The sequence below is a fragment of the Myotis nattereri genome (assembly GCF_964212035.1).
Source record: "Myotis nattereri genome assembly, chromosome: 3".
Lineage (NCBI taxonomy): Eukaryota > Metazoa > Chordata > Mammalia > Chiroptera > Vespertilionidae > Myotis > Myotis nattereri.
This window is the reverse complement of record NC_138077.1, coordinates 162,216,031-162,243,639: the sequence shown is the minus strand read 5'-3', so window position 1 is coordinate 162,243,639 and position 27,609 is coordinate 162,216,031. Positions and strand designations below refer to the sequence as shown.

The window sequence follows — 27,609 nt, the reverse complement described above, 5'->3', positions numbered from 1 at the left end:
AAACATGCAGAAGAAAATGGTTTTCTTATTGTACACAAAATAAAAATTGGGGAAGTTTGTAAAAGAATAACTATTCAAAACTACTTATGACTCCATTCAGAAAAATCCAACTATTGCACTGCATAGATGATTATGAACTTCAAAAAACTCTTATATAGCCCTAACCAGTTTGGCTCAGTGGATAGAGCATGGGCCTGCGGACTGAAAGGTCCCAAGTTCGATTCCAGTCAAGGTCATGTACCTTGGTTGCAGGCACATCCCCAGTAGGAGGTGTGCAGGAGGCAGCTGATCGATGTTTCTCTCTCATTGATGTTTCTAACTCTCTATCTCTCTCCCTTCCTCTCTGTAAAAAATCAATAAAATATATTTAAAAAAAAAAAAAACTCTTATAACAACACTAGAGGCCTGGTGCACAAATTCATGCACAGGTGGAGTCCCTTGGCCTGGCCAGCAATGGGGTGATCCAGGCCAGGGAGAGGGACCACAGGAGGTTGGTTTGCCGCGGGAGGTTGGCTGTGGGAGCGTACTGACCACTGGGGCACAGCTCCTGAGGTGAGCATCTGCCCCCTGGTGGTCAGTGAGCGTCATAGCGACCGGTTGTTTGGTCGACCAGTTGTAACAGTCACTTAGGCTTTTATATATATAGATGTTATTCCTTTTCATATATCTGCTCCACTAATTATTAGAATTATGCCATCTTTGTCAGAGCTCATAGATGTAAACCAGGGGTGGGCAAACTTTTTGACTCGAGGGCCACAATGGGTTCTTAAACTGGACCGGAGGGCCGGAACAAAAGCATGGATGGAGTGTTTGTGTGAACTAATACAAATTCAAAGTAAACATCATTACATAAAAGGATACGGTCTTTTTTTTTTTTTTAGTTTTATTCATTTCAAACGGGCAGGATCCCGCCCGCGGGCCGTAGTTTGCCCACGGCTGATGTAAACAGTGTAAACTCTGTCCTAATTCAATGTCTTTATAATCATTGTGAGTCTGCTTCTTTTGAATATTAACTTGATGTGCTAGAGCAGTGGTTCTCAACCTTGGCTGCACATTAGAATCACCTGGGAATCTTTTTAAAGTCCTGATTTCTACCAATGAAATCGAAGAAGAAATTCAAAACATCCTGGAAACTAATGACAATGAAAACACAACAATCCAAAACCTATGGGACACAATGAAAGCAGTCCTGAGAGGGAAGTTTATAGCTCTACAGGCCTATCTCAAAAACCAAGAAAAAATGGTAGTAAATCAGCTAACTCTACAACTCAAAGAATCAGAAAGAGAGCAACAAGAAAACCCCAGAGTGAGCAGAAGGAAGGAGATAATAAAGATTAGAGCAGAAATAAATGACATAGAGACCAAAAAAACAATACAGAAAATCAATGAAACCAAGAGCTGGTTCTTTGAAAGGATAAACAAGATTGACAAACCTCTAGCCAGACTCACCAAGAAGCAAAGAGAGAGGACCCAAATAAACAAAATCAGAAACGATAGAGGCGAAATAACAACAGACCCCACAGAAATACAAATGATTGTTAAAAAATACTATGGACAGCTCTACTCCAACAAACTAGACAACCTGGAGGAAATGGACAAATTCCTAGAAAAATACAACATTCCAAAACTCAATCAGGAAGAATCTAAAAATCTCAACAGGCCAATAACTATGGAAGAAATTGAAGCAGTCATCAAAAAGCTTCCATCAAACAAAAGCCCAAGACCAGACAGCTTCACAGGGGAGTTTTACCAAACATTCAAGGAAGAACTAAAACCTATCCTCCTCAGACTACTACAAAAAATTCAAGAGGAAGGAACACTTCCAAGCTCATTCTATGAAGCCAGCATCACCCTAATACCAAAACCAGGTAAAGACAACACAATGAAAGAGAATTACAGGCCAATATCACTCATGAACATAGATGCCAAAATCCTCAACAAAATCTTAGCAAATCGGATCCAGCAGGACATCAGAAAGATCATACACCATGACCAAGTAGGATTTATCCCAGGGATGCAAGGATGGTACAATATCCGCAAATCAATAAACGTGATACATCACATAAACAAATTGAAAGAAAAAAACCACATGGTCATATCAATTGATGCAGAAAAAGCATTTGACAAAATTCAACACCCATTTTTGATAAAAACTCTCAGCAAGGTGGGAGTAGAAGGATCATACCTTAACATAATAAAAGCCATATATGACAGGCCCACAGCCAACATCATACTCAATGGACAAAAACTAACACCATTTCCCCTAAGGACAGGAACAAGACAGGGATGCCCCCTCTCACCACTCCTGTTCAACATAGTACTGGAAGTGTTAGCCATTGCAATTCGGCAAGAAGAAGAAATAAAAGGCATCCAAATTGGAAAAGAGGAAGTAAAACTGTCCATATTTGCAGACGACATGATATTATACATACAAAACCCTAGAGACTCCATCAAAAAGCTACTAGACTTAATACATGAATTTGGCAATGTAGCAGGATACAAAATTAACCCCAAGAAATCTGAGGCATTTCTATACACCAATAGTGAACTTTCAGAAAGAGAGATTATAAAAACAATCCCGTTTACCATCGCACCAAAAAAATTAAGCTACCTAGGAATAAACTTAACTAAAGAGGTAAAAAACCTCTACTCAGAAAACTACAGGACGTTGAAAAAAGATATAGAGGAAGACATAAACAGATGGAAGAACATACCGTGTTCATGGATTGGTAGAATCAACATCATTAAAATGTCCATACTACCCAAAGCAATCTATAAATTCAACGCACTTCCCATTAAAATACCAACGGCATACTTCAGAGATCTAGAACGAACTCTCCAAAAATTCATCTGGAATAATAAAAGACCCCGAATAGCTGCAGCAATCCTGAAAAAGAACAAAGTAGGTGGGATCTCAATACCAGATATCAAGTTGTATTACAAAGCCACTGTTCTCAAAACTGCCTGGTACTGGCACAAGAATAGGCATATAGATCAATGGAATAGAATAGAGAGCCCAGAAATCGGCCCGAACCAATATGCTCAATTAATATTTGACAAAGGAGGCAAGAACATACAATGGAGCCAAGATAGTCTCTTCAATAAATGGTGTTGGGAAAATTGGACAGATATATGCAAGAAAATGAAACTAGACCACCAACTTACACCATACACAAAAATAAACTCAAAATGGATAAAGGACTTAAATGTACGACAGGAAACCATAAAAATTCTAGAAGAATCCAAAGGCAACAAAATCTCAGACATATGCCGAAGCAATTTCTTCACTGATACAGCTCCTAGGGCACTTGAAACTAAAGAGAAATTGAACAAATGGGACTACATCAAAATAAAAAGCTTCTGCACAGCAAAAGAAACCATCAACAAAACAACGAGAAAACCCACTGTGTGGGAAAACATATTTGCCAATGTCATATCTGATAAGGGCCTAATCTCCAAAATCTATAGGGAACTCATACAACTTAACAAAAGGAAGATAAAGAATCCAATCAAAAAATGGGCAAAGGACCTAAATAGACACCTTTCAAAAGAGGACATTCAGAAAGCCAAGAGACATATGACAACATGCTCAAAGTCACTAATCATCCGAGAGATGCAAATCAAAACAACAATGAGGTACCATCTCACACCTGTCAGACTGGCTATCATCAACAAATCAGCAAACGACAAGTGCTGGAGAGGATGTGGAGAAAAAGGAACACTTGTGCACTGCTGGTGGGAATGCAGACTGGTGCAGCCACTATGGAAGACAGTATGGAGTTTCCTCAAAAAACTTCAAATGGAACTCCCATTTGACCCTGTGATCCCACTTCTAGGAATATATCCCAAGAAACCAGAAACACCAATCAGAAAGGATATATGCACCCCTATGTTCATAGCAGCACAATTCACCATAGCTAAGATCTGGAAACAGCCTAAGTGCCCATCAGTAGATGAATGGATTAGAAAACTGTGGTACATCTACACGATGGAATACTATGCTGCTCTAAAAAGGAAGGAACTCTTACCATTTGCAATGTCATGGATGGAACTGGAGAGCATTATGCTAAGTGAAATAAGCCAGTCAATGAAGGAAAAATACCACATGATCTCACTCATTCATGGATAATAGAGACCACTATAAACTTTTGAACAATAATAGATACAGAGGCAGAGCTGCCTCAAACAGATTGTCAAACTGCAGCGGGAAGGCCGGGGAGGGTTGGGGGGCAGGAGGTAGGGGGGTAAGAGATCAACTAAAGGACTTGTATGCATGCATATAAGCATAACCAATTGACATAAGACACTGGGGGATAGGGGAGGCTAGGGGACTGTCTAGGGTGGGGGGATAAAATGGACACATATGTAATACCCTTTGTAATACTTTAAGCAATAAAAAAAAAAAAAGAAAGAAAGAAAAAAAATAAATAAATAAAATCCTGATTTCTGGGCCTCATTCCTCAGAAATCAGGATTTTAAAAAGATTCCCAGGGGATTCTAATGTGCAGCCAAGGTTGAGAACCACTGTGCTAGAGACTCATACTCTGTAATTATTGACTTTTTTAAAGTAATTATTTCCACCTGGTGGTCTTTTGGAATTGGTACTGCAACATCCGACTGGAATTTCAGCACGTCTGGTCCACCAAATTCAAAAACTCTAATAGCTCTCATCAACTTCTGTCCAGTTGCCATGGCGATCTAGAGACTAAGAAAAAATATTAATGTATTGTCCTATTGTATCTAGGCTATCACTATGTTTTCTCCCCCCCGGAGGGTCAAATCAAACAATTTTTCATATGACAATTTAAATCACAAGATTACTACTGATTTCATTTCATGTTTAAACACCTTTCATCTTACAAATCCTTCAGCTACAAAGCAAAATGTTACTTCCTGTAGAGATTCAATGCCTTCAACAAGGGAATCAACATGCCCACAAAAACATCTGGATAGGTATAGCATAATGAATATCATAGGCGTCCTTGTGTGTAAGCTTGGGCTGCAACATCTTGGACATTTTAGAAGTTCATGCAAGTTTTATTAACATTAAATAAATAGATCTTCTCTTGTTAGATTATTATTTCAAATACATAAAGAAATACAAAAGATACAATAAACACATTCACCTGCCACCCACCTTTAACAAATCTTAACATTTTAAAAACCTAAAACATTATAGATATCACTGAAGCCTCCGGTACCCATCCCCAAACCCACTTCTGTCCCACCCTTCCACGAGGTAACGAGGTAACTATTACCACAAACCCAGTGCTCATCATTCCCAGGCATGATGTTATCTCACTACTACTTGTGAATGCATGACCAAGCAATATATGCTACTGTTTTTGCATGTTTTCAAACTTTGTTTAGATTAGATTGTACTGTACTTAATTCTGCAACTTGCTTTTTCCTCTTAGCGTTATGTGTTTGGTATTTATCAATGCTAAAACACTTTGCTTTATGAAGTTCAGTCAGTTTAACAAAGGAGGAAAAACATTAAAAACTAAAAACACTGCTTTGTATGCCATCTTTTATAAATTGCAAGGGTAATTTACAGTTAACCTTTCTGGCCTACCCCCGTTAACATTAAAATGAAAAGAAAACAAAGTTTTAAAATAGAGTGGCAGAAACTAGAACTTGAGATGAAAGAATTCAGACTTTTATTGAATGGAAGTTCAACACAGGGCTACTCAGAACAGAGTCCATGCTGATTACAAAATGTCATTCCATGTATGGAGGGAGGGCAGGGATGGAGAGGTCAATGGGAAAAAGGGGAGACCTATGTAACACATTAAAGAATAAAGAATTTAATTTTTTTTTAAAAGCAATCTGATGGTGTTCTTAATAGACAGCTCTAAGTATAATTAGTCAAAAGTTGCATCATTAAAAAACCTTTATTTAAAATGATTTCACATAGTACCCAGCACAGAGAAGAAAGTAACACTTCCATTGCTGAAAGGTTGTTTAGCAATGATATATCCTGAAGGACAACCCTCGAATAAAAGGGGGCAGAAGCAGGCAAAAGGCACAGACCTAGAGCACGGTGGGGCAGCTAAGCAGTCCCTGAGGGTGGGAAGACCTGTGCAGACTACTTACTCCACGGCCTCACTACTGTATTTCCATCTTCACTTAAGCTGGGTATTTCTTAGACAAAAATAATTATAAAAAAATAAAACAGGAAAAAAGAAAGATTGCCTAGATCAGAGTTTACCATTCTGAAAATAAGAACACTACTTCCTTTTTTCCTTTCTGCCTGATTCAGCATGGTGTTAGGGAAAGTGTGGGCTTAGAAATCTGTCAGCTCTTAGGATGAATCCCAGCTCTATTGTTCACTAGCCATGTAGCCTTGGGCAAGGCAGGCAAGTTTTTTGAGCCTCTTCATCCGAACACTTTTTACTGTGCTAGTGACATGGCAAGCACCAAGTACAGAACCTGGCCGAGGTTTACTCCTATGTATAGAAGACACCATTATTCCTTTCCCATCTATTTTCTCTTTTCTAATTTCTTATTAATGAAAACATTCTTGATTCTATAATTCTATAATCACCTTGGATTTACTATTACAATATTTACAGGATTGTGGTTGTAAAACCAAGTCCTTAGCCCCAGAGTTCAGAGTCTAGAGAATGATTTAAACTACACATTAATACCAAAGTTGGTCATTACTCATTCAACACTTTTATTTAGCATCAATCGTTAGGGAGGCACTGTGCTAAACTCAGAAAACACAAAGGGCAGAGAGAAAATGCCTCAGCCCCTCCCCAGCTCCTGCTCACTCCCACTCCCTCCCTCACATGTACACACACACTGGGTAAGATTTGTAGCTGCTTTTCCGCTTTCAGTATCTACTCACTTCTACCTATTCATTTCTTTCATGCACTCACATTTATCTTTTCACCAACAGACATCACTATTATCCTCAAAAAACTGTAGCAATAATAAAAGCAAAATTACCCTGAAATAGAATCTGTCAAAAATATCTAGCACGTTCATTTTTCCCCTCTACATTTTGACATTTTTCTAAATGGGGAGAAAAGAACGAAGTAACGAGGAGACTCATCCTTAATACTGGGTTTAGAAGATACCCCGCTTTGTCCAAAACTATCACAGTATCCTGTGGCGCCGGTAAGGAGACAGGCATGACCCTGACAGCTCTGTCTTCCGCTTTGCTTCTGGCCATCTTATTTCCCACTGAGCTTTTGCCACTATGATTGATCAGGCTCCAGTCTGTACTCCTTGCCTTTGAACACCCTCAGCTCCCCTCAGGGTCATGATCCACTTCATAATACAGGTGCTATGTCAGAAGGTATAATAAAAAGAATAAAATAACACAACGCACAATTAGAAACTGTGATAATTCTTAAGCCCCCGCAATACCTGATTTCTTCTCAGAAGCACATCTTTCACATCCATTGATGCAATTATTTTCACAATAGGAAGAGAAGCAATGGTTATTAAAACCACCACCTAATTGTATGAAAAAGTGGAAATAAAATCACCATCCATTTTATGGATGAGAACATATTCCAAGAGGTAAAGAGATTCACCAAGGTCACAGAGAGACAACGTTAGAACCCAAGTCCTATGTCCTAAATTTTGTTGGATGATTTTATTCTCTTACTATACAATCCTTTTCATCTCACCCTTTGAAATGTTGGCAAAGAGGACCTTAATTTCTTAGGAATGTACTTTTATTATGATGATAGTGAGACAGACTGTTAGAAATATGAAATTTGGCCCAGCTGATGTGGTTTAGTGGTTGAGTGTCAACCTTTGAACCAGGAGGTCATGATTTGATTCCCAGTCAGGATACATGCCCAGGTTGCAGGCTCAATCTTGAGTGTGAGTGTGCAGGAGGCACCCAATCAATGATTCTCTCTCTCCTGCTCCCTACCTCTCTGAAATTAATAAAAATATATTTTAAAAAATAAAAATATATTTTTAAAAAGAAATATGAAATTCAACTAACCTGCAGGTAGCATTGCATATTTTATGACCAAAGCATCTGCTTACAATTTGAATGATCTCAAACGCCCATAAGTTAGAGGATCTACTGGAGATATACAGGACATTACTCTAAAAGGGGAACTAATAATTTCCTTATCTGTAAAATGGGGCCAATACTCCTTAGCATAGAATCCTTGTGAGGAGTAAGAGCAGCGGCCCATGGTGCGCGTGCCGCAGCACACCTAGCATGCAATAAGCTCTGTCATTCAGAGTAAATCACTTGCAGTCAGCAGGTCTGTCACATTGCTTGTGTTTGTTTTTTTAAATTAAAGTGTACTTCAAATGACTTTTTCTATTGATCAAATACAAACTTTTAAATTTTTCACCAGAGTAACTTGGTTTCCATTTTTATTGTTTAATCTGTGAAAGGTTGCTAACCATACTTTGCAAATCTAGGAAATTCAGAATTTAAAATTCTTCCCCAAACAGTGATCTTCTCCATGCAACACTTGAATCCATTAGGTTTAAATGAAAAGTAAAGGATAAAGAAAATGTTAGAAATCTATTTTAACATGGTCAATTTACAAAGCCAGAGCAAAGACACAGAAGTAACATTAAATAAAAATTTTAGGCAAGAAATAAAAAAAACAAAACAAAACCTTGGGAAGTTAATCAATCATTATATAACTAGAGGCCTGGTGCACAAGATTCATTAACTGGGGGTGGGGTCAGGGGGGAGGGTGTCCCTCAGCCCGGCCTGCGCCCTCTCACAGTCTGGGACCCCTTGGGGGATGTCCACCTGCCAGCTTAGGCCCAATCCCCCCGGGGTTGAGTGTCAACCAGGGATTGGGCCTAAACCAGCAGTCAGACATCCCTCTTGCAGTGGGGGACCCCCTTGCTCCTTATGGCCAGCCTGCAGTGGAGGTGGGAGAGGCTTCTGCCACTGCTGCTTCTGGCTGAACAGCACTCCCCAGAGCTCACTGGCCACCAGGGGGCAGCACCTGCATTGAGCGTCTGCCCCCTGGTGGTTAGTGCATGTCATACTCACCAGTCATTTGGCTGTTGGATCCATTTGCACATTAGGTTATTATATATAGGATATAGGATAGGATGTCAGGGTACATGCCCAGTTTACTGCTTCATCCCCATTGAGGGGTGTGCAAGAGGGAGCCAATCAACTATTTTCTCTGATCATTGATGTTTCTCTTTCTCCCTCCCTTCTTCTCTAAAATCAGTACAAATAAATAAAAATAAAATTTAAAAAAAGAATGACTCATGTAAGCACATTATTTATTATTCCTAACCCCAAAGAAATTTTAAAAAGTTACAAGTGGCCAAGGATAAGTCTCTTCCTGGCTGTGACCTGGGCGGGTGGGTGCTGGCCAGGACCTCCTCCCCACCCACCTCCCACAGGAGAGGGGGTTGGAGGAGTTAGTGACCTACAATTCTAACCTCCTCCCCCCATCCCCACCCACAGGCTCTCCCGTGGGAACTGAACTGGGCAGGCCACCTGCCCTGCAACCTCGGGGAGCTGAGCTCCGTGGGGTTTGCTGCTGCTGACCAGGCCTTCCCACAGCCACCCACTAGCTGCGGACAGACAGTCCAAACTTCAGCCTCTCAGTGGTTCAATCATTAACACCCTCTATGGTCACGGTGGTGGCAAGGCTCCTGGCGGGACCGGGTAAACATCCAACCATGTGTTAACAGGGTGTTTTGTACTTTTTTTTTTTCCTTTGAAGATTATTCTAGGTGGGGGAGATCGGAGGAAAAAGGTAAAAAACAAAAACAAACAAACAAACAAAAAAAGAACAAAAACACAAACCACACATTCCTCTCCAAAAGTAAGATGGCAAACCTGATGGACAAGCAGGAGGAAGGCCCGGCAGACAGAGCTCGGGGCCCTGCAGTTGCAGGAACCAGAGACAAACCAGCTCCCAACCTCGGGGGGCTGTTTAAAACCACTTACCGGTTCCGGAGCGGGAACCCACACCCGCCAAAGCTCCCAGACCCCACCGAAGAGGGGGCGGGCCTGGCCGGCTCCCACGATCCCGGCTCCGCCCCGCGCGCCCACCTCGCCCCGCCCCCAGGAGACGGCCTCCCGAGAGCGCGACGCCGGGAAGTTTGGCCCTTCCCGGCACCCGTCGCGCCAATATGGCTGCCCCCAGGGCAGGCGAGGGCCGCCGGCACAGTGCAGACCCCAAATCCCTCCCCGCATGGAGCGCCGCGCGGAGTTCAGCAGGTGGAAGGCGCAGTGTCTGAGCAAGGCGGACCTCAGCCGGAAGGGCAGCGTGGACGAGGATGTGGCCGAGCTCGTGCAGCTCCTGAATGGGCGAGAACAGTTTTTTACCACCAGCTCCTGCGCGGGGCGCATCCTCCTCCTGGATGCGGTGAGCCTGCTCGGTGCCCTCCCGGCGGCGCCTGCCCGCTAGTGGGAACGCCAGGAGCCCTGTGCCCACCCCGGGCGACACCCCGGTGCAGCCTGCTTGTGTGTGTCCTAGTGGGTGGTCTCGGTTTCTTTATCGATGAAATTTAGAGGATGGATTAGACCAGGGCCTTAAAAACGTGAGTGTGTCTGTGAGTCACCTGGAGATCTTTGGAAAGTCCGGAAGCTGATCCTGTAGGTGTAGCGCGGGGCCTGCTAGTCCGCCATTCTCACAAACCCCAGACTGACAGCCCGGGAGTGACCTGCAGGTGCAAGGGCTGAGGATGTGATTTTCCCAAATCGAAGGGAACGTAGACTCCAGCCTGGCCCAGCTGGCTGCTGCACCGCGGCCTCCGGGCCTGGGGGGGCGTGGCCGGGTTAAGGTGATCGCTGCTCTCAGAGGAAGCACAGTGTCTAGTCTGTCTGTCTGTCTGTCTGTCTGTCTGTCTGTCTGTCTGGTGTGAGATGCGAAGCCCCGAGTCTGTGGCGTGATGCCGCGTAGATTCCAGCACAGTGTCTAGTCTGTCTGTCTGTCTGTCTGTCTGGTGTGAGATGCGAAGCCCTGAGGCTGTGGCGTGATGCCGCGTAGATTCCAGCCCGGTTCTGAGAATTCCTGGCCGTGTGACTTGAGCACAGTTATCTAAGCTCACGCCCTCCCTGGGTCATGAAGTGAGGACAATAAAGAGCAGCGATCTTCAGCGACAGGCACCCTGGCATGCCACACTAATTTGTAAAACATGCACGACCTGGCTAGTCAGGGGTCCTGACCTCTTTTCCCCGAGGTTGTTAAATACAAAAATGACAACAGCCAGCACAACAGTAGCCGTCGGTGTGTGTGAATGAATCAAAACTACACCTGGTTGTTGCTTTTTCAGATTAGCAAAACATATAATTTGTGTGTGTGTGTGTGCTGCAGAATTTTAGTAATTAGTTTATGTGTGCCATGAGATGAAAAAGGTTGAAAATCGCTGGTGTAGAGAAAATGGGGTCGTTAATTTAAAAATCACCACTTGGGATTATTAATTTAAGAAAGCCTACAATATGTTATGTATTCACTGTACTTGCTATTTTTGTAAATGTATGATTACATTAGATTATGTTATTTTTTATTTTAGAATATAAATGGCTTTGAGGTTCAGAAACAAAACTGTTGCTGGCTCCTTGTTACACACAAGCCTTGTGTAAAAGATGATGTGGTAAGTTTTTATATGTAAATTTAAAGAAATCACACTATTTAATTCACAGTCACTTTAAATACAGGTGAAAAATAGAAAATTTAAGGTGATTTTTGTGCATAATTATAATGCCTGGATATTATTCATAAAGCCTAAAGAGAATTCATTATGATGGTTTTTCTGAGTTGTGGGAGATAAAAGTAAAAAAATGTATGCAAGCATTACTACAGCCGCTCGACACAACACATCCTCTTGGACAAACAGAGAGTTCATGGACATCGGACATATATTGGATCCAAAGATTGAATTTTATTTCAGCTATTCTATAACTCAGTAACCTGGTACAAATCATGGAAGGGAAAGGGAGAAAGGGAGCCAGGAATAAGTCATTAGCATTATCTATGTACTAGAGGCCCGGTGCATGGATTCGTGCACCGTTGGGGGGCACTTGGTCTGGCCTGCACTCTCTCATAATCCGGGACCCCTTGGGGGATGTCGGATAGCCAGTTTCAGCCCAATCCCCACAAGCCCAATCCAGACAGGAGGGAGCCCAATCCTGTGCATTGAGCATCTGTCCCCTGTGAAAGAGGGAGGATGCTGCCCAGGAATATTAGGCAAACAGGAATAACAACTGCTTTATATAAATTCTAACTCAGACATAACAGTCCAACTTCTGTCTAACAACTATTTAAACAGACTTTCTACTATAGTCTTTACATCCCTGTTCCTTAATGGAAAAATCTGTTATGGAATTAAATACAGTAATAGTTTACTTTTGTAAAACGTGGTTGGAAAGAATGACACAGGAGGTATATGGGAGAATTAAAAATCAGTCTTTTAAAAGAATAAGCAGATTAGTAAGTTTTTGGAGAAAGGACCAAGAAAGCCGAGTGAAAAGTTATTTCGGGAACAGGATGCTGGAGGAATCTAAAAGTCCTGGGGTTCAAAAGAAGAGGATCATATATTTGTGTCTGATACTAACATTTTTTAATTTAGATTGCAGCTCTGAAAAAAGCGAATGGTGATGCCACTTTGAAATTCGAACCCCTTATTCTTCATGTGCAGTGTCGAGAGTTGCAGGATGCACAGATTCTGGTAAAACTTTGTAATTATGCTTGAATTTATTAGTATGTGGGTAGACTTAATCTTAAGCCGTACAACTTCTGCCAAAATTTAATGCAGTAGTTTAATCAAGTAGTTTTTAATTAATTGTAGGTTTGGGGTTATATATGTTTCTGCAGTTTGTAGAGTTTAACAGTTTGTCTGATTAGTCAGGTTATCTGAATCTAACAAATTTATTTTTTTACAGCATTCGGTGGCAATAGATTCTGGTTTCAGGAACTCTGGCATAACAGTGGGAAAGAGAGGAAAGACGATGTTGGTAAGATACCTTTTGGCAAAAAGTAATTCTTTGAGCAGGAAGTGATCCAGGTTATTGAAATATAGACTTGTACTTAGACTCCTGCCTTTAGTATCTCCTGACTCAGATCTTCTTGCCATTCCCTGTGTCAGAAACCTTCAGTGACTTATTTATTCCTACAGGGCAAAGTCCCAGAGATATTAGATGTACATTTGCGGTCTTATTTCATAGTACTGTATACTCTCCCACTTTTAACCTGATTCTCTGCGCCCTCCTCATCTTAAATAGCCCCAATTTAATAAGCACCATGATACCATGGAAAGAATCACAGACAGGGGATCTAAAGTCCTCTGCACAAATACTGGCTGGCCCCCGGCTATGCTAAATGAACTTGGGTAAGCTCCCTCAGGGCCTGAATTTTCTCAGCCATTCCAGGGGTCCAGCAAACTACTGCCATAGGGCCAAGTCCCGCCCACAGCGGTGTCGGATCCCACTGCACCAACTGGATGAATCACTGTCTAAGATTGCTTTTGTGTTACAGTGGTAAAATTGAGTAGTTATGCCAGATACTATATGGTCCACAAAGTTGAAGATGTTTACTATCTGTCCTTTCTCAGAAAAAGTTCGCTGATCCCTGGACTGGGTAATCGTTAAGGCGCCTTCTAAGCTCCACATCCTCTCTTAGTCTTTTCCTGGCCAAGCTAGCCCCTGGTGAATTTGCCTTATTCTGATCTGCTGTAGTATTTACTGATTGCATTTATTGTTTGGCAGGACATGTATTATTTGCTCTTGAACTGGTTTCAGATTGTCCTCCATCTAGCTCCCTATCCTTTCCTATTTTCTATCCTGCTCATATCAATATTTCTTTCTCCCTTTCTCTTCCTCTCTTCCTAATACCAATAAAAAATACATATATTTTAAATTTAGGGAAAAAAGAAGACCCCTATAAAGCATGACTAACTAGAAAAGCAATGCCCATAGTACTGGTTTGTGTCCCCATCTCATTCCCTGCTGCATCTGGTGACCTAGCAAGAACAGAGCCATTCTTCTACCTTCCTCTCCTTTGTCTTCCATATTCAATTAGTTACAAGTCCTATCACATCTGCCTCTTATATCTCACACCTGAGTTCACCTCTCCAAGCCCTCTGTCATTGCCCCTACTTAAGCCCTCAGTGCCCCTCACCTGTCTTTACAGTGGGCTCCTGACCGGTCTTCCTGCTGTCCATCTTCTTCAGTCCCTCCACCCGGTACTCTCAGAATCCTCTTGAAAAAGTGAGGGTCTCCAAATATTTTCCCTGATATTCAAGGCCTTACCCAAACTACTTTCCATCTACCTTGTTGATGCTCTTCTGCTAGCATACTTATATTCCAGCTAAATAAAAAATATATCGTGCTCTGTCATGTCTCCATAACTATAAATAAGTTGTTCCTCCCCCATTTTACATGTGGTAAAATTGAACTTATCCTTTAAAATCCCAACTCAAATGCCACCTTCCCACGAAACTGAGGCCTGTCTCATTTAGTTGTATCTCTTCTACATTTCTTTAATGGTTTCTGCATGTGCACACGCAAGTGCATGTGGGCGGACATGTTTGTGTTTCCTCTGTCATAGCACCTATGTTGTGTTACAATTTTTCGTTCACGTGTTTATGTCTTATTCCAAAGTGTAAGCTCTTAAAGGAACCATGTTATATTCATCTTGTATCTTCACATCTTACATAGGGCCTACATTGCAGATACTCAGTAAAGTTTCATTGAATTTATTTTTATTCCTCATGATAGTTTTGGTTGTTGTTCTTAATCTATATCCAGTGTTTGGATTTGCTTGTAACGTGCTGACTATTTCATCAACAGGATTACTAAGGTTGGCCCTAAAGCATCAAGAAAGCAGCCACTTTGTGAGATAGAACGGGCATGGCTTATTCTTATTACTGCACTCCACTCAGGCAGCACTAAGAGGCTCTTTCAAATCCAGTCCATTTTGATTTTCCCTTGAAGCTTCTGTTGAGATTTCATTTATTTCTTTTCTTTAAATAGTCTATTAAAGCTTTCTAAGCTTTAGTGAAATTGAAACTGTTAAAAGTTATTGGCTTCTTTGATAGTATCTGCTTCTCTGAAAAATAATGTGTAGAATGACTTTCTTTAGAAATGACTTTACATGAAGGGAAAATCTATTTAATCTCCTGTGATCCAACTGTGTTTAGCTAACTTATATCAAAGCACAAACCTAAATGCTATAATGGAGCTAAACTATGTTTAAACACAACCCTAACTTGGACTTTTCTTTAGTTATCTTCAGTATCTCTAGCACATGAATCATCATGTCTGAATTGCTTGTTCCTTGAAGGCTGTCCGGAGCACACATGGCTTAGAAGTTCCATTAAGCCATAAGGGAAAACTGATGGTGACAGAGGAATATATCGATTTCCTGTTAGAGATAGCAAATCAAAAAATGGAGGAAAACAAGAAGAGAATTGAAAGGTACATTAATTAGATATTTTCATGTTATTTTTCTATGCCTAGATCATCTTTGAAAATATTAATATATACTTCAGTTTAGACTCCTAACTGCTTTTCTATTTATAGCCTTATCATCTACACTAATAAAAGAGAAAAATGGTAATTGGCGTACGGCGATACCGTTTTCATTGGCTAATCAGGGCTATATGCAAATTAACTGCCAACTAAGATTGGCAGTTAACTGCCAACAAGATGGCAGCTAATTTGCATATGTAGGCACAATGCAGGAAGGCGAAAGGGAAAGCAGGAAGAAGCCCCCTGCCACTGACAGTGATCGGAAACCCAGTGGGGAGCTAAGAGCTGGGGGGCAGGGCAAAGGCGGCCCTGGGACCGCCTTTGCCCTGCCCCCCAGCCATGATCGGAGAATCAGGCACCTTTGCCGCCCTGGCCAGTGATAGCAGGAAGTAGGGGTGGAGCCAGCGATGGGAGCTGGGCAGTCCCAGGAGCTAGGAGTCCCTTGCCTGGGCCTAAAGCAGAGCCCACGATCGCGGCGCCCCCCGCTGCCACTGCGGGTCCCCGCTGCCCTGGCCGGACGCCTAGGCCAGAGGCGTTAGGCCTGGGCAGGGGCGGAGCCTGCAACCGCGGGGAGCTGGGGGTCCCCTGCCCAGGCCTGACACCTCTGCCGGAGGCCTCAGACCTGGTCAAGGGGCCGATCCGGTGATTGGTGATCGGAGGGTGATGAGGGTCAACTCCTCTGGCCGAGGCATCAGGCCTGGGTGGGGGGCGGAGCCGGGGATTGGGGGGATATGATGGTCCCCTTGCCCAGGCCTGAAGCCTGGGTCAGAGGCGTCAGGCTTGGGTGGGGGGTGGAGCAAGCGATCAGAGGGAGATGGGGGTCCCCTGCCCAGGCATGATTCCTAGGCTAGAGGCCTCAGGCCTGGGCAGGGGCCAGAGCCAGTGATCGGGGCGAGATGGGGGTCCTCTGTCCAAGCCTGACACCTCTGACGGAGGCGTCAGGCCTGGGCAAGGGGCCGATCAGGCGATCGGAGGGTGATGGGGGTCAACGCCTGAGGGCTCCCAGTATGTGAGAGGGGGCAGGCTGGGCTGAGGGACACTCCCCCGCCCCTCCACACCCAGTGCACGAATTTCGTGCACCGGGCCCCTAGTGAATAATAAAAAGATGATTAAAGTAATAGATGAAAGTAGACCAGACTGTAATGGGTACTAAATGGGAGCATAAGCTACATGGAGGAGAATGGGACGACTGACTGCCAGCAATGGGTATAAAGGAGCTAAACATAATCACTCAGGTAGGAAAGCCCAGTAGCCATGGGGACCATAACTGATCAAGTTAAAAGCAACCATGGGAGAGATGCACACTGCCCCTTGGTGTGATCCCCTGGAGATGACCTAACCCAGAATCTCCTTTTTAAGAGAATATAGACTGGTTAATTTTTAGCGTGATAAATATTTTACACCTCTGGTGAGTTTACTACCCATCTCTTATCATGGATTAGATCTAGCATTGCCAGAATTGTCCTAGTAGTAAAGATTATGGCTATTAGTTCACATCTTTATACTTCTCCTGTTCTTAAATTTCACTTAGGATGAATAAAATTTTTACAGTGCTTTCTTTTTTAAACTTTTTTCTAAGAATAGTTTTTTATATACAGAAGTGACTATTACGTTGCCTTTCTTATATAAGGACTAGAGGCCCAGTGCATGAAATTTGTGTACGTGGGGGGCGTCCATCAGCCCGTCCTGTGCCCTCTCGCAGTCCGGGAGCACTCAGGGGATGTCTGACTGACAGCTTAGGCCTGCTTCTGGTTGGGCAGTGCTCCCCCTATGAGTGCGCACTGACCACCAGAGGGCAGCTCCGGCATTGAGCGCCTGCCCCCTGGTGGTCAGTGCGTGTCATAGCGACCAGTTGTTCCACAGTTCAGTCAATTTGCATATTAGCCTTTTATTATCTATACATACAAAACCCTACTATGCAAATAGACAAAACAGCAGAACAACCAAACAACCAGTCACTATGACATGTGCTGATCACCAGGAGGCACGTGGACCATGGCAGGCATTGGCAGTAGGCGGCAGAGAGTGGAACATGGCAGGCGTTAGCCACAGCGGGATGGTGGAGCAGGTGAGTGGGGGCACCCGACCAAGGCAGGGCGCCGGTCGCTGTCATCGGGCAAGCCTCTGCTGGTTACTGAAAATTATTTGCTCCCACACACCACAGTCCCACCTGGCACCTGCACCTGCTGCCAACATTGGCCCCACTCACACCTACGGCCAGTGCCTGACGCCGGCCCCAATCACTTGGCACCATCAGTGGGTGCGAGCAGCAGCTGCCTGCCCTAATAGTCCCTTAGGGCTTTTCCACCTCCCCCTGCCCCTGAGGGGCAATCGAGGCAGCAGCCACTGCTCACACCTGCTGCTGGCACCAACCCCAATCACTCCACGCCATCAGCGGGTGCGAATGGGGCCGGCATCGTCAGCGGGTGGTAGCGGGGCTGCTGGCAGACGGGACTGGGGGCTGTGGCAGGAGGGGCCAGTCGGGGGTGTAAGGATGGGCTGAGACCTGCCCCTGTGCCCACCTCAACCTCACGGTCCACAGTTCCTTTCAAGGTGTACAAATTTGTGCACTGAGCCCCTAGTATAGGATAATACCACTGACCTACCATCAACAAGATGTGCATCTCTGAGTTATTCAGGTGGTACTGGCCAACTTGATATCATTTATAATTTCCTTTTCCCCTTCTCCCCACCTCCCTTGGCCACCTCTTAATCAGTCAATCTCTACCCAAGTAACTCTTGAATCATTATCTCTCCGCATCTGCCACTTCCTTCATTCAAGACCATTGCAATATTCACTTGTCTCATTGTAAAATGCTTCTAGTGTGTTTCTCTGCTAAGTGATTCTCCATATCACCGTCAGAATCCTATCTGTAAAATACAAAGCAATCCTATTGCTTAACTTGCCTGCTTAAATTTTTTTTTTTAATACCTAGAATTTTCTTTGCAGCAGCTAAGGCTGGAAGTGCTGATGGCGGCAGTCTCATGGTGGAAAGGGGTAGATCTTTTCCCTGGAGCTAGAACTGAGTTCAGATCCAGATTCTACCACAACTTACTCAACTCCCTTGGCTTTGTTTTTCTTATATCTAACTAGGGGGAAATACTTATCTTAAAGAACAATTTTAGTATATATTCAATAGCATCCCTGTAATGATTAGTTCTGGCCCTGTTGTGTCATGGATTCTCCGGATCCAATAGCCCTTCTTATTCAATGACACGTGAAGAGAGTAAACCAATAATCACTTCAGTATCACCATCCAGGCTTTCTCAACCAGGGCTCCTTATTTGAACAACAGGATTCACAAAATTATTCAAGTGACTATTTCTCAGTTCTCCCAACAATGGTACTTGTCCCATTCTCAATACATTGGAGAGAAATTAATTATTATATACAGTGGGTGTCTCAAGGCATTAGCTTAATTTTCTAAGAGAACTGTGGCTGAGAAAAGGCTAGAGGTTACCTGGCCACAAAATGCTTTGAACAAACATTCTAAATAAAGTAATAATTTCAAGTAAGCAACTGAAGAGTACCCAGTCATCCCACCAGACTGTAGTGTTTGAACTCTGTGTAGGTACTTATTGGCACCATTCCAAACACTTACCACATCCATTCTATGGTATTCTGGTGAGGTTGTTGCTAAAGCATAGGAGGTAGCAAATCAGTTTTTCTGTTTCCTTACTTGAATTTCAACAAGATTATAAATATAGCCCAAGATCAAGTAACTATATTAGTACACCTGGTGAAGTTAATTGAACCATGTTCACCAGCTATAAAATCAAATTATGCTTTAAATCCACTGACTCAAAGATATGTTTTGAGATTACAGTGTGCATGCTGCTATCAAGAGAGCCATGCTCATCACGTAAAATCAGTGAAAAATTAAAGAAGGGTAAAAAGTGTCTTAAGATACTGATTAGAAGATTACAAGTGAATTCAGAAAGGCTGTACAAATTAGGGAGCTCCTTTGGGAACAGCTGTACTTTCAACCAAATGCAGAGAAAAAGTTACTCTTCTGATGTTGAAAAGAGAAAAAAATAATAAATACCGAAGGTGATGAGTTCTGCAATCAGACATCGAGTACTAAAATTGGTTTGTCATAGGACCAAAGTTTCACAATTAAAATAACTATAATAAGAGAATTTTTAAAAGTCAAGATCCAAATGAGTAATATTTCATCAACAAGAAATTTTCTGCCAATGTGAAAAATCAAAGCCAAAGGCTAAAATATTTTTAATAGATAAAAGGTCTTGTTTGTGAAAACTAATTTCCAAGCCCCTTTTATTGGGAAAAGTAAGATAATTTTGTACATAATGATTTCTAGGTAAAAAATGTAAAGTTTGAAGATCTACTTACCAATTACCAGAGGAAGGCTGTCTTTGATTCAGTTTATAAGGGACAGGACTGACTTGGGTCAGATGAAACCACCATTTGGCTATAAGCACAGTGAAAATAGCCATGTTCTTTTTACCAGCTATGTAATAAGAAAAGTAAATGTTCAATAAAGTATAGAATAAAAGGGCTGAATATATTAGCATATAATATGGTTGATAAAAATGAAGTAAATTGGAGAGAAGTAAATAAGTCTATTTCAGTGGTTGGGTGTTCTTTATTATTATTTATTTTTAACTTTTTGTGGTTAAATATACATAACAAAATTTACCATATTAACCGTTTTAGTGTATGGTTCAGTGCCATTAAGTACGTTCAAATTGTTATGTAACCACCTATCACCACTACCCATCTCCAGAACCTTTACATCATCCCAAATTGAATCTCAATACCCATCCTGTATAATAAAAGCCTAATATGCTAAGTGTCCAACCATTCGTTTGACCAGTTGCTGTGATGCACACTGACCACCAGGGGTTAGATGCTCCGACCAGTAGGTTAGCTTGCTGCTGGGATCCAGTGGATAGGGTCTGGGCGAGATGGGCCAGACACGCTCTGGAGCCCTCCTGCATTCCCTTCCTGGCTCCGATTGTGCACCGCTCAGGTCCCTCAGCCTGACCTGCGCCCGCTCACAATTCAGGACCCCTTCGGGGATGTCGGAGAGCTGGTGTCAGCTGACACCCGATCCCAGCAGGCCAGGCCGAGGGACCCCACCAGTGCACGAATCCATGCACCAGGCCTCTAGTTAAACAATAATTCCCCATTCTCCAAGCTCCCAGCGCCTATTAATCACTATTCTATTTTTACTCTCTCTGAATTTTAAATACTTCATATAGGTGGAATTAAAAATTTTTTCCTTTTGTGTCTGCCTTATTTCACTTAGCAAAATGTCTTCAAGGTTCATCCATGTTGTAGCATATGTCGTCAGAATTGCATTTCTTTTTAAGGCTGAATAATACTCCATTGTATTTATATACCATATTTTATATATCGATTAATCTGTCAATGGACATTCAGATTTTTCTTTGTTCACTATTGTGAATAATATGGCTATGAACATGGGTGTATAAATATTTGTTTGAGTCCCTGCTCTTGAATCTTTTGGTGAATACCCAGAAGTGGAATTGCTGGATCATATGGTAATTTTACATTTAATTTTTTTTAAGAACCGCCATACTGTTTCCCACAGGAACTGTACCATTTTACATTCCCATCAGCAATGAGCAAGGGTTCCCTTTTCTCAACATCCTTACAACATATGTTGTCTTTTTGTATGTGTGTGTTGTTTTTGTGTGTGTGTATGTGTTTAATAATGACCATTCTGACAGGTGAGTTGATACCTCATTTTGGTTTTGATTTGTATTTTTCTGGTGACTAGTGATATTGAGCTTTTTTTCATACACCAGTTGATAACTGCATCCCTTCCTTCTTAGCTTCCTTCTGGATTTTTCTTACTCTTCGACCTATTGTTAAAATATTGTTGTACTCTAGGATTCTCTTCCTTGGCCCATAGCTTCAGCTACTTCCCCGTATACTGATGGGTCTTCCAAATCTTCTCCAAGTCATAGGCCCATATACCCAATAATTTTTTGAAGATATGTAACTAAAATATCCTGTCAGTCTTTCCGTAATTCCTTTCTTAGCCTGGTCTCAACCCCAAAGCAATTTCTTTGGTTCAGATTCATATTATCATTTACCAGTATCATTACAGTTTATGCCTCAGTGGAAAACAGAAATATGAATCATATTGACTTGCAATTATTTAATTACATATATACCTTATTTTTCCACTACATGGTCACACTGCAGATAGGACTGACTTCTCCCTCACAACCAACTGCACATGCATGCACGCACAAACACACACACACATGCGTGCATGCGCACTCACAAAATATCTCTCTATATCTTATCCTAAAACCTTACATAGTGCCTGGCTCATGGTAGAAACTCAATAAGTATTTATAGAATTAATCATAAACAATAAAGGAATTTAAAAGTTAACACATACAGAGTTCCCCAAAAGCAAGGACAGTTTCATAAGAATAGTGGTTAATAAATGTTTGCTAAACTTAGTTAAGTGACTTTTTCCATCCGTGTGCTCTTTTAAGGCTTCAAAGCCTTCGGATGATCATTCTGGAACACATGAAAGGTGGCTGAGACATGAGGTGAGCAGACTCTGGCTACATGGTCCATGTAAAAGAAACGGGACCCTGAGTAACAGGCTGAATGGGTGTGATACTGCAGAATATCAACCAAAACAGATTAGAAATGGCAGAAGAGAAGGAAGAGTCAGGATAGCAAATGTCATAGTCTCCCCATAGTTGCTAGTCTTTTTTTTTTTTTTTTTATTTCAGAGAGGAAGGGGTAGGGAAAGAGAGATAGAAACATCAATGACGAAAGACAATCATTGATTGGCTGCCTCCTGCACACCCCACACTGGGGATCAAGCCCACAACCCAGGCATGTGCCCTTGACTGGAATCAAACCTGGTACCCTTCATTCTGCAGGACAACGCTCTGTCCACCTGGCCAAAACAGCTAGGGAGGGAGGGCACTAGTCTTATTTTTAAAAGTGGAACTAAAGCAGGTAAATAAACAACTTGTACATTTCCCTGTATACTTAAGATCAAAAAGGTAAATAATGTAAAGTGAAAAAATATATATTTTCTATTCTGATAATTTTTCCCTCGATATCCTTTCCCCTCCAATTGTCCTCCCATAATTCCACTCCCATCACCCAATCAGCTTTGCATTCGCCCTTGCAACTGGGACCAGGCATTGGGTTTTTACCAAAGAGCTTTTCATGATCTCACTTGGAGCAAAGTGCCCCCAGTGTGCTACCACTTTAATTTATCTTTCTCATGGTGTGTTGAACGTGTCCTTACAGCTCTGCAGCTCCCGTTAGACCCTGCCCTCCTTACCTCTGTTTCCAGCACCTGAGACAGGCCATTGCATACATGTTTTTAAATAAAAATGCTAGAGCTTAAGTTAAAATCTAAATGCATAATATGTGAAAATAGCCTTCTTTGTTACTTATGAATAATGGAAGCCTAAAGGGTATGAAATTGTGCCTAGATTTTATTAAATTTTCCTTCCTATTTCAGAAGTCAAAGAAATACCAGCTTTTTATTGCAAGTGGTCCTGAAATTGATCTGAAAGACAAGGGTTCATTCTCACAGCGCTGGCCTGAGAAGTCCTCTAATGAAGAGAACTGAGTACAGGCTGCCCTGCGGATGACAATCTTGACAGCAGAGGCAGAAAAACTGAGGACAATTTGATTTTCTTTTCAGGAAAGAAAAGAAACAGTTGCCTGAGTATACATTTCTTTTTACACTCCAAGCTCTTTTTGTTGCCTGTGAGAGCTGAGGAAATTACACTTTGAGAAGTGAACTTTAGAATGCTGTGTAGAGGATCATAGAATGAGTGGAGAGCATGCAATTGAAAAACAAATTTCTGACTTAGTGTGTAAGATAGTTTCCCAAAAGACTTTTTGAAAGTTCCCTTAAAAAAGGAAAAGGAGAAAGTATTTGAAGTTTTTATTCTTGGCTTTTAGCACAAAAGTGTCTTTGTTCCATTTACCAGTTGTTTTGTGGTACCTGAAGGATGTAGCTTTGAATTCTTAGGTTCTTTAGTGGAAGATTAAAGTAAGGCACTTGTTCCTCTTTAGTTCCTTTTTTTATGTGTGATAGACAAGATATTTTACACAAGCCGTTAATTCTTTGTGGTCATAAAAGAGCAATTTAATCTTATCTATAATTTTATAGGAATAGAATATAGTCAAGAAAAAAACCAACAACAAAAATATGGTTGCCTGAGTCGAACGTACAGGGTTGGGTGGAGAATGATAGAAGATGAAGTTGCATATCATGGATAGCCTCTTATGATCAGCAAGGATGATTCTCACCATTTTGTGGCATGCTTGCATTTGTGTTTTAGATTAAATAAGTCATTCTGTTGGGTCATTATATTAAGCTATTCTAAATAGGCAGATTGGAAGATGAGATGAAAACCAGTCATTGAAGTCACCCAGGATGATGGTCAGACCTAGAGAGATCAAACCAAGTGTAGAAGTTTTCATAAACATAAGGGACTGAACAGAATTTTGGAAGATGACATAAGGGGCAGATGCAGGAGTTAAGTCTGGCAAAGTTTTGGTGAGCCATGAATTCTGACCTTGTCTCAACTCTGTGGTGGTGGTGTCAGCAGTCTCCACTTGAGAGGAATGCAGGGCAAACGGTGTCTTCGTGGGAGAGCCAAGTTCCAGTTCAGTAAAGATGTACAGGATGCATTTAACGAAGAGGTTACTATGGAACAGAGTCTACAGAATTGTATGTCAGTTAATATTTTTCAAAGCCTTTTGCTTGTAACTCTTACTGTACAGTTTTTCCTTTTATTATACCTCTACCATTGAGATTGATTTACTCATTGAAGTAATATCTATGAACACCTATTATGCCAGGCTTAGTGCTAGATATCAAAGTGTAGAGTGTTGAGTATGTTAAGTTCTTGAAATATGGACACGATGTGTAGCAATCATGTTAGGTATAATTAGAATTGTGTGGAGTATTTGGGAATAGGTGAATATCTTAGTTTTTTTAGGGAAATTTCAGAGCCTCTGCAAGTAGAACTAAGCCTGTTCATTGAATTAAATAAAGAAGAAAATTGGTCCAAATAGCAATCTATTCTGTAGATGTCAAAAACTTCCTGTCATAGTCTCCCATTAAAATAGGACACACAAGCATGACAAGACCCCTGTGATGGATCTCTCATTTGCGATGAGAGAACAGGGAGGTCTCAGCCTCCCAGGCTTTCTGATTTGGGACCTAGGCTAATAAGTTACCTTTTCTGAAAGGTATTTATTCACTTATTTGGCATATTTTTGCTGAATGTGTCAGCATTGTACTCTATGCTAAGAATATAACAGCAAACAAGGTAGATGGGGAGTCTTGGTCTCATGGAGTTTATCATCTATAAAAATAGTCATTATAGAGAACTTATTCTGTGCCAGGCATTGTGCTAGGTACTTACATGTATCCCCTATAACAGGGGTCCTCAAACTTTTTAAACAGGGGGCCAGTTCACTGTCCCTCAGACCGTTGGAGGGCCGGACTATAGTTTAAAAAAAAAACTATGAACAAATTCCTATGCACACTGCACATACCTTATTTTGAAGTAAAAAAAAAACAAAAAAAAAAACGGGAACAAATACAATATTTGTATTTGCAGGTGGTCCGTGGGCCGTAGTTTGAGGACCCCTGCTCTATAACCTCTGACAACCCTTCTAGATACAGGATAATGTCCAATTTTATAAATGAAAAAATCGGGACCAGGGAGGTTGGAATTAGCCAGCCTCAGCATTCCCAGGGCAAGCTGGTGTGAAGCACATGCAGCACTCCTGCCACCTCGATGCCTCCCACATATGCTGAAGGCCACTGTCAGGCAGCATCTTGTCAGGTGTCAATGTGGGAGCAGAAAAGAAACGAAGCCCAATTTTCAGGGAGAAAACAGTACATCGGATGACAAAATTAACACTAAAACTCCCGTAGAAAAATGAGTAAAGGAAAAGAACAGTTCACATTAAAAAAATAATAATTCAAATAGCTAATGCAAAACATTCAATTTCACTTGCCAACAAATAAATGAGGATTGAAATAATGAGCCATAGCCAGTTTGGCTCAGTGGATAGAGTGTAAGCCTGCAGACTGGGTTCAATTCCGGTCAAGGGCACATGCCTGGATTGAGGGCTCGATCCCCAGTGTCGGGTGTGCAGGAGGCAGCCGATCAATGATTCTCTCTCATCATTGATGCTTCTATTTCTCTCCCTCTCTCTTTTCCTCTCTGAAATCAATAAAAGTATATTTTAAAAAAAGAAATAATGAGATACTGTTATCACCTATTCAAGTAAAGCATGTATTTTTATGGTAATATTCAGTATATGAGTGAAGTGGTCTCTCAGGTATTAATATTAGAAGCATACTAAGTATCCATTCTGGAAAACAGTATTTTTCAAGAACCTTAAAATGTTTATACCTTTAACCATGTAGTTACATTTCTAGGCGTCTGTCCTCAGGGAAGAGCTAAAAATTCAGATCACATTGTTTTCAAAAATGTCACATTGTTGTTTGTATTAGGGAAAATTTGAAAATAAATTACAACCAATGTAGATGACATAATGTTATACTATCATTAAAAAGCGTTATTTTGTAGCTCATTTGATTGTTATAGAAAATGTTTTCAAGAAAGTTTAAAAAACAGTATAAAACTATATGTAATACCACAATTGTGTAAAAGACGGTAGGTATATGTGTACATGTATAAATACATTAATTCAGAATACATTAATAAACTAGAAAGAATAAAAATATTAAGAATCACTATTTGTATTTATAACTACACATTATTTCCAAATTCTCTAAAATGAGTTTCTATTACATGTATGATTTTTTTTATAAAGAAAAAAATTGTTTTTGCCTTCTTTGTTTGACAGGTATATGTGGAATAGAACATGAGGTAGAATAGAAATTGTCAAGAAGTGATTCCAGCCCTACCTCATTTGCTCAGTGGATAGAGAGAGCATTGGCCTTCAGACTTACAGGTCCCAGGTTCAATTCCAGTCAAGGGCATATGGTTGCGGGCTTGATCCCCAGTATGGGGCATGCAGGAGGCAACCAGTCAGTGTTTCTCTCTCATCATTGATGTTTCTACCTCTCTACCTCTCCCTTCCTCTCTGAAATCAATAAAAATATATTGTGATTCCAACTCAATTTTCAAGACTGTTCTTAGTAGAAAACATATTCTGTTCTACAATTAAACAATAATAAAAGCAAAAATCATGTTATTTCTTTGACTTGTTTTAAATTAAGGTTAATATGAGATCAAATTTGTATAATTTAAGTTCTAGATGTATTTTAGTCATCCAGTTTCAAAACACTGATGTAACAGTAGTACTTATGTCTTTATAGGTTTTACAACTGCCTACAACATGCTTTGGAAAGAGAAAGTATTACTGACTTATATCACAAAGAGAAAATCATCAAGAAAAGTAATTCATATTCTCATAAGAAAAAAAGAAACCGAGAAAAAGCAGATGGCAAATGTGTTACTGAAGACAATGATAAAGAACTTGAAAATGATGATGATCCTGAAGTCAATGTAACTATCTTCCCTGAAGATTACTGAGATTTGGTTCTACAGTGTCTTTGGTGGAATAATGTTTCTAATAATTATTACAAAGCTGCTCTTTATAAGAGGATTTTAGTTTATTGAGTATATCAGACATTCAGAAAAGCAAAATTTAATTTTTCTCTATATTTTAGAGACACCCATCTTATAAACAGAGATGCCTTTTTAAAATAGCTATGTATAGTATTTGTTCATTAAGTACCATCTTTTAAATCACAGAAATTCATTACAAAAATAAAATTATGGTTGTTAATACATCTCCTCTTTTAAGTTTTAATTTCTACTTCTGCAAAACAACTATCATACCCTTTCAAGAGAACCTGAACATTAGGAATATTTGAATAAAAATTATAGCAATGTTTAACTTATTTTTAACATTTATTGCACCTCAGAATCATCTGTAGATTATGAAAAAATACAGAAAGGAACTGAGAATCTCCAGGGACACTTAGCATGTGTATTTTTTTAAAAGCTCTCAAGTGCTTTAATTGTCAACTACAGGCTAAGAACCCCGTGAGCATTCCCAGCTTTCTGTTCAAGCCATCTCATCCATTCCATCAGCCTTCACTTCTGAAGCACTCCCAGCTCTCCTGCCT

At 41.1% G+C, this 27,609-nt stretch overlaps 2 protein-coding genes across 6 annotated transcripts in view; one reads left to right on the top strand and one right to left on the bottom strand.

Annotated features, from left to right (window-relative positions):
• The window catches only part of CRYZ (crystallin zeta), a 28,993-nt gene extending 18,977 nt beyond the window's left edge, over positions 1–10,016 (bottom strand). Inside the window, exons 1-2 of one of the 3 annotated variants that reach the window (XM_081088390.1) lie at positions 9,914–10,016; positions 4,582–4,705 (exon numbers count right to left, since the gene is read on the bottom strand). In XM_081088390.1, the coding sequence (XP_080944516.1) occupies positions 4,582–4,692 (111 nt within the window). In that variant the 5' untranslated portion in view covers positions 4,693–4,705; positions 9,914–10,016. Of the gene's footprint in view, positions 1–4,581; positions 5,092–9,802 lie in introns of those variants that run through there. The other 2 variants (XM_081088392.1, XM_081088391.1) reach the window with 2 other exon arrangements.
• Positions 10,017–10,086: 70 nt separating this feature from the next.
• On the top strand, positions 10,087–27,375 carry TYW3 (tRNA-yW synthesizing protein 3 homolog). Of its 3 annotated transcripts, none has more exons than XR_013995627.1 (7): positions 10,090–10,334; positions 11,485–11,565; positions 12,541–12,639; positions 12,854–12,925; positions 15,252–15,385; positions 22,936–24,159; positions 26,794–26,909. XR_013995627.1 is itself a non-coding variant. In XM_081085230.1 (7 exons), the coding sequence occupies exons 1-6, from the start codon at positions 10,161–10,163 to the stop codon at positions 21,987–21,989; spliced, it is 609 nt and encodes a 202-aa protein (XP_080941356.1). In that variant the 5' UTR covers positions 10,090–10,160; the 3' UTR covers positions 21,990–21,997; positions 26,794–27,269. The 3 variants fall into 3 exon arrangements, 2 of the variants coding, with proteins under 2 accessions (XP_080941355.1, XP_080941356.1); XM_081085230.1 differs by lacking the exon at positions 22,936–24,159 and adding an exon at positions 21,941–21,997 and having other exon boundaries at positions 26,794–27,269; XM_081085229.1 differs by lacking the exon at positions 22,936–24,159 and having other exon boundaries at positions 10,087–10,334; positions 26,794–27,375.
• Positions 27,376–27,609: the final 234 nt, after the last annotated feature.

Coding starts and splice junctions, on each gene's coding strand:
- TYW3 (XM_081085229.1), top strand. CDS start 10,161: ATGGAGCGCCGCGCGGAGTTCAGCAGGTGGAAGGCGCAGTGTCTGAGC. Junction 12,926..15,251: donor AGAGAGGAAAGACGATGTTG/GTAAGATACCTT, acceptor TGTTCCTTGAAG/GCTGTCCGGAGCACACATGG. Junction 15,386..26,793: donor AACAAGAAGAGAATTGAAAG/GTACATTAATTA, acceptor ATGTCTTTATAG/GTTTTACAACTGCCTACAAC.